General features: G+C 45.3%; 1 protein-coding gene across 5 annotated transcripts in view; it reads right to left on the bottom strand.

Moving 5' to 3' along the window:
• Positions 1-1,865: 1,865 nt before the first annotated feature.
• The window catches only part of CD24 (CD24 molecule), a 6,428-nt gene continuing 1,464 nt past the window's right edge, over positions 1,866-6,829 (bottom strand). For 2 of the 5 annotated variants that reach the window (XM_011952852.1, XM_011952851.1), the window contains exons 2-3: positions 6,616-6,792; positions 1,866-3,868 (exon numbers count right to left, since the gene is read on the bottom strand). In XM_011952852.1, the coding sequence (XP_011808242.1) occupies positions 3,701-3,868; positions 6,616-6,684 (237 nt within the window). In that variant the 5' untranslated portion in view covers positions 6,685-6,792 and the 3' untranslated portion in view covers positions 1,866-3,700. Of the gene's footprint in view, positions 3,869-5,699; positions 6,076-6,615; positions 6,793-6,829 lie in introns of those variants that run through there. The other 3 variants (XR_001002975.1, XR_001002974.1, XM_011952850.1) reach the window with 2 other exon arrangements.

Raw genomic sequence — 6,829 nt, 5'->3', positions numbered from 1 at the left:
AGGCAGGAGAATCGCTTGAGCCCAGGAGGCAGAGGTTGCAGTGAGCTGAGATCATGCCACTTCACTCCAGCCTGGGTGACAAAGCAAGACTCCGTCTCCAAAAATAAAATAAAATACAATCAATGGGAAACCACAATAAAATTCAAGCAAAGATTTGGTTCACCTTGCCAGGCTTAGAAGCATGACCAGCTGAGATGTTTACTGACAGCCAAGTTAATACGGAATTGATAATGGAAGAAGGTAACTGCAAAACCAGGTACAGCCACATGACCCATTGTAGAAATGAGAATTGTAATAGTTATATTTCTTCCTCATGTTTGTGTGTGTGTGTATATATAGGTACACAAAGATGATTGATAGATAGATAGATAGATAGATAGATAGATAGATAGATAGATAGATAGATAGAAACCTAGATCATCTAAGGGGGTCTTATTCCATCAATTGAAAGACCCTAAAAGCAGAACTGAAGTTCATTGAAGAAAGTGTACTTGCAAGACCAGGCACGGTGACTCATGTCTGTAATTCCAGCACTTTGGGAGGCCAAGGCAGGTGGATCACCTGAGGTTGGGAGTTCGAGACCAGCCTGACCAATATGGAGAAACCCCATCTCTACTAAAACTACAGAATTAGTCAGATGTGGTGGTGCATGCCTGTAATCCCAGCTACTCGGGAGGCTGAGGCAGGAGAATCGCTTGATCCCAGGAGGCAGAGGTTGCAGTGAGCCATGATGGTGCCATTGCACTCCAACCTGGGCAACAAAAGCGAAACTCCGTTTCAAAAAAGAAGGAAAGGAGAGGAGAGGAGAGGGGAGGGGAGGGGAAAGAAAGAAGGAAAGAAGGAAGGAAGGAAGGAAGGAAACTTGTACACTACAACTTCCACATACTCCCAAGTTCCAGCCTGCCTTTCCAGGTTGTCCCTCAGTCACCTCGGAACGCACTTGAAGGGCCTCAGAGGAACTCAGGGGCATGAAAGGCGCATATGGAAGTGACAATTTAGATGACCAAAGAGGGCCAAGCATGGTGGCTTGTAATCCCAGCACTTTGGGAGGCCTGTGATCCCAGTACTTTGGGAGGCCAACGCAGGAGGATCACTTGAGCCCAGAAGTCCAAGACCAGCCTGGACAACATAGTAAGACCCATCTCATAAATTAGACAGACAGATGATAGACAGATAGATAGGTAGGTAGGTAGATAGATAGATAACCAAAAGGATCTGTGGACCTGTAGATAGGGGAAAAATAGATAGATAGATAGATAGATACATAGATAGATAGATAGATAACCAAAAGGATCTGTGGACCTGTAGATAGGGGAAAAATAGATAGATAGATAGATAGATACATAGATAGATAGATAGATAACCAAAAGGATCTGTGGACCTATAGATAGGGGAAAAATTGCTGCAGGCTCGTGGACTTCACACATGCTGTTCCTTCTACCAGGGAATTTTCCTCAGATCCTCCTACAATTGTCTTGTCATTTGGACCTCAGTTTAAATGTCCAAGATCACACCAGTGCACTCCAGCCTGGGCGACACAGTAAAACTCTGTCTCAAAAAAAAAAAAAGGAAAGAAAGAAAAAGAAAAATACTGAGGTATATCCCTATGGTTTAAATTAACAGACTTGGGGCCAGGAGTGGTGGCTCACGCCTGTAATCCCAACACTTTGGGAGGCCAAGGCAGGAAGATCACTAGAGCCCAGGAGTTCGAGACCAGCCTGGACAGCATAGTGAAATGCTGTCTCTCAAAAAAAAAAAAAAAAATCCCAAAAATGTGTTAATTATTTTTAAAAATTTTAACAGGCTCATAGAACCATGATTACCCACAAAGTGTTCCTCATACCGGAAAAACTTAAAATGCAAGATTGCTCTTTCAGCCATTTCTTTCTTTTTATTTACAGTTTGTGTTCAATGCAAATCAATTCCATAACATAAGAAGTTACTATGAATCAAAGCATAAATACACAAACACAATATACAATCCAAAATAGATGTATAGCATTCTGGAATAAAGCAGAAGAGTGTTCATTCACACACACAGCAGCTTCAGATGTGTTCAGTCTGTTTGTTTCCATGTAGTTTTCTAAAGATGGAAAAAAATGACTTTGGTCATCAAGACTACTGTGGCCATATTAGATTCCTGGAACATCTAAGCATCAGCGTGTGACCATGCGAACAAAAGACTTCGGGGAGCGTCTATTTTTAAAAAGGTTTCTGTGTGTCGAGGCAGTTGTAAAATATTTACTGCAGAATCAAGCCCACTTTTAGGCTTAGGACCAGGTTCTAACTATCTAAAAATATTGACTGATAACAAAAAGTGTTCCAAATGTGGCTATTCTGATCCATAACTGTTTAAAGAAAAAAAAGTATATACAGAAAGAGTATAAAAGTTTTTGTGAATTTAATGCAAATTAGCTTCCAGTCTTCACTTCCCAAATACTTGATTTACGGTTTTGATTCCTTTACATTTTTGCCTTTTTAATTTCAAGATTTGCAATTTTGCCTTCAAAACAGATCATTTTTTTAAATTGTAAAAAGTATTCAACATATGCAGATATAAAAAGCGTTTTGACAGCTGGGTGTGGGGGCTCAAGCCTATAATCCCAGCACTTTGGGAGACCAAGCCAGGTGGATCACCTGAGGTCAGGAGTTCGAAACCAGCCTGGGCAACATGGTGAAACCCTGTCTCTAGTAAAATTACAAAAATTAGCCGGGCATGGTGGCAGGTGCCTGTAATCCCAGCTACTTGGGAGGCTGAGGCAGGAGAATCGCTTGAGCCCAGGAGGCAGAGGGTGCACTGAGCTGAGATCACGTCACTGCACTCCAGCCTGGGCAACAAAGTGAGACTCCATCTAAAAAATAATAATAATAATAAAAAGTAATTTTGAAATTAATCGTGGTCAATAGAATTCTACTCTTTGGAATCTGTTTAGCTAAATGAATGTAGTGCTCTTGCTGAATGGAAATAGATGATAGGAAATGCCTACCATTTGACTCTATATGGATAAATCAAGAGTTGCTCGGAATGCTTGGACCTGGGGGTAGATTCTCATCCATCATTGCCCTGGCACATGTCAATTACTATGTAAAAAGTCAAATGCAATGTCCAATCCAAAGCCTCAAGAGGAAAGTGAGTTCAGTTCCCAAGAGAACAGCAATAGCTCAACAATGTAAAACTTCATCTAGAGTATATCAGCATTAAATTAGTGCTGTCGAAACAATATATTGAGGAATTACAGTAACACCTGGAAGTTCCTTCTAATGTACATATAAATAGAATCATGGAAGCTTTTTATATTACCTGTTTTATGACCTTATAGAATTAATGAACCAAATGAAAACTGAATCTCCATTCCACAATCACATCCTTTATTACTATTCTTATTTTCAAGGTAGGATTAAGTGTCCATATTTCCTAAACCACATTCAAGGAAATCATGTCTTAAGCTATTTTGGATGTTGCCTCTCCTTCATCTTGTACATGAAACACCAGCAGATTTAACATTGGCATCTATCATCTAGTCAAACCTCTCACATGTTCTTCAAGCAGATCAAATTTGGGATTCTCAACATTTTCTGCATCAATAAAAGGTGTGGAATTAGTAGATTCAATGAAGACCTGCTTTTCCTTGCCAAGACGCCATTTGGATTGGGTTTAGAAGATGGGGAAGTTTAGAAGATGTTTCTTGGCCTGAGTCTCTTAACAGTAGAGATGTAGAAGAGAGAGTGAGACCACGAAGAGACTGGCTGTTGACTGCAGAGCACCACCAACCGCCTTGGTGGTGGTATTAGCTGGATTTGGGGTAGTCGAAGTATTCTGGGAGGAGGTACTTGAAAGTGGTGCAGAAGTCGTTGAAGTGGAATAAATCTAAAATACGTAAAAAGTTACATGGATAAATTTCCACATCACAGCTACCTCCGCATACTCTAATATAAAATTAAAGTAGGTGATATATTCTTAGATTGCTCTCTTACCATTGTTCTTACCCAACATCATTAAATTCTAAATTCTTGCTCAGCCCACCAAGGTCATTCTCTTTAGTTTCAAAACAAACTACCTAGAGATGCCTCAAAACTGCCAAGTGGCAACAAGAACAAAAAAGTTATTCAATAACTATAACTCTTGTTTTTATTTCTTTGCAAAGGAAAAAAAGGACCAAGTTAACTAATTCGGTTTCTGAGATTATATTGACTTAATGGCATTGCAATAAGGTCTATTTTCCCAGAAAGGGAGAGATTTTAAAGTTGCACAAAAAAATGGGGATTTTTAAATATTGTAACTGAGACTTATGGAACTAGAATTAATTGGGTCAGTGTCTATCCTGGATTTGCTAGGTAACTTTCACATACTCATTTAATACAGCCTTGGAAACTTAGCCTTTTCCTTAAGGGGGAACTGCAGTCTTATCTTCTCCCTTGAAATTTGAAATAATTCTTCTAAAAAATGGCCACAATATTTGTGTTAAATTGAAAGAGAAAATGAGTCTTTCCTTTAAGGCAGAATGACTTCAAGAAAACACCATGAGGTCGGAACGATTTCACAAAAGACAACGAGAGGGTATGGTGTTAAGTTTCACCAGCAGCAGCCTCACTGGTCACTAAGCTCAGTGCTGTGGCCAAGAACCAAGGTTCTCCCAGTGTCCCAGCGTCTGAGTGGCATCATTCACCACTGATTTTTCAAGCCACGAAATGCACAGTCCAGTAGGGCACGTGATAATCTCTCCTTTGTCATGGAACAAAGGCAGATCGGAGTTTTCAGCCCTCACTGCAAGGGAGGGTTTACAAGGGCTTCTGATTACAGGCGGCAGGGAGGACGTGGCACCAGGCGAGAGTCTGGGCCCCATGTACATTTGGCTGCCTATTAATCCAAAGATAAAGCCCTCCTACATCAGCACCAGCTCCTTTTGTTGTAAAATCCATAAGGTCATTAAACAAATATTGACTAAAGAAATGTACAAATTCTATCCAAAATAGATTAGTGACAACAACAAAAAAAATCTGTATCAAGTCAAATTTATTTATTGGGCACCTACTGTGTGCAAGATTTAGTGTGTCCCATCAGGAAACGGCACTCCCAATAAAGAAAAGCATTAATATGGTAATTTACTTAAAACAGGGTGCCTGTTGTGGACACCTTGTTAGGGATACCTGAAAGTAACCTGTTCTTTATTCATACAATTAGTTTTAGTGCAGCAGGTGATATTTCCTGTTTAAAACCCGGTGTATCGATCTGAGGATCTAAAGATCCTCTATACCAACAAAAATTTATGTTTATTAAACTGACGCTAAACAAAATTTTCTCTCCCAAGCTAGATTTATTCGCATTATTAAAACTTCTCACTTACAATGTTGGTGGAAAAAATCTGGTGGGAGAGAAGATGGGGCGGGGAGTGGAGGGGGCCGATTTCTCGCGGCCGCGCCCCTCCCCCATCAAAGAATTGAGGAAGGCTTGGGAGCGCAGCGGACTGGGAGAAGACAATAGGGTACGGTTACCCGGCCCGCGGTGGGGAAGAGCGCTCCACATTTTCAGGCTGCACTCCCAGGTGAGCCCAGATGTTCGATGTCTGGGGACGGAGGGCCCAGCGCGCCCAACTTTTGGGGGAGAAGCCCCAAAGACTGTCCTCTATTAACCACAACCGAAGGCGCTGGAGAGCCGTCACTCCCATCCTCCAAACCCGAACTGCCCCAGACAAACGTACCTTCTTCGTCCCCGCCCCCTCTAGGGTCTCCCAGGCCCAGCCCCCGGTCTCCCTCGCCGGCACCGTGCATCCATCCACCCTCGAGGCAGCTATGCGCGGTCCCCGGTACCCGCACCCGGGGCAAGATTCCCCGGATAGAGGGTCTGGGGAGAAGGCGCTGGTAGCGGCGACCCGGACAAAGCCTGGCGGGGACTCGGGACAGAATCGTCCCACCATGCTGCCTCCCCAGAACTAGCCAATCTGGGCTAAAATAACATGGGGATCCTAAGATGACAAGCAATGGACGTGAAAGATTGCCTCGCAGAGAGCGCAGCGTCAGGAGAGGGTCCCCGCCTCGGCTCCAGCGCCGAACCTCCAGGGATTGGGATTTAAAAAGGGCCAGATAGCCGTAGCTTCTCCGGGATCCCTAGTCCAACTCCGAGGGTGGAGGATGGGAGTGAGCAGCCCTCCCCGAAAGGGACAGTCGCCTCTCTTTGTGTAGAGCTCGGGGAGCGCGAAGACACTCGTAGGGGAAGCGGGTCCTCAGGGGACCCAGGGACGACGTCGCCCGGGAGCCTGAGCTCTCCAGGCGCTAATCCCTGCGGGCACCTCGGGCCTCTGGGTGAAAGTGGGAAGCAGGCACCTGGCCGCCTGGGAAGGGACAGCGTGGAACCTGGGGTGGGGCAGAGTCCTCTCAGCCCGCGCGCGCGGAGCTGCATTGTTCCCAGGGCCGTGGGACGGGAGGGGACAGCACGCAAGGGAGTGGAAAAATGGGGTCCACATGGCCCTCTCCCTTGGTCAGCTAAGCAAGATTCTCTCCGGGTCCCTGTCTGTGGCCCGAAGTAGGGGCGCAGGGCGGTCCCCTGGGACCTGGTCCATCTCCCCCGCCCCCACCCCGGGCACGGCCCTCGAGCCCCGCCGGGCGCCAGGGCCTCACCTGCGTGGGTAGGAGCAATGCCAGCAGCAGCAGCCCCAGCCCAAGCCTGGCCACCATTGCTCTGCCCATGTCCCCTCCGTCGGTGCGCTGCGCTTCTCGCTGGATGCTGGGTGCCTGAAGAACCTCTGGCTCCGGGCGGGCGCAGGCAAGGTGGGGAGCGCGGCGAGCCAGCGGGACCTTATATACCAGGACAGCCACAATAGCCGTGACGTGG

Source organism: Colobus angolensis, unplaced genomic scaffold (assembly GCF_000951035.1).
Source record: "Colobus angolensis palliatus isolate OR3802 unplaced genomic scaffold, Cang.pa_1.0 Scaffold35, whole genome shotgun sequence".
In the NCBI taxonomy this organism is placed as follows: Eukaryota; Metazoa; Chordata; class Mammalia; order Primates; family Cercopithecidae; genus Colobus; species Colobus angolensis.
This window is presented reverse-complemented; position numbering and strand designations above follow the sequence as displayed.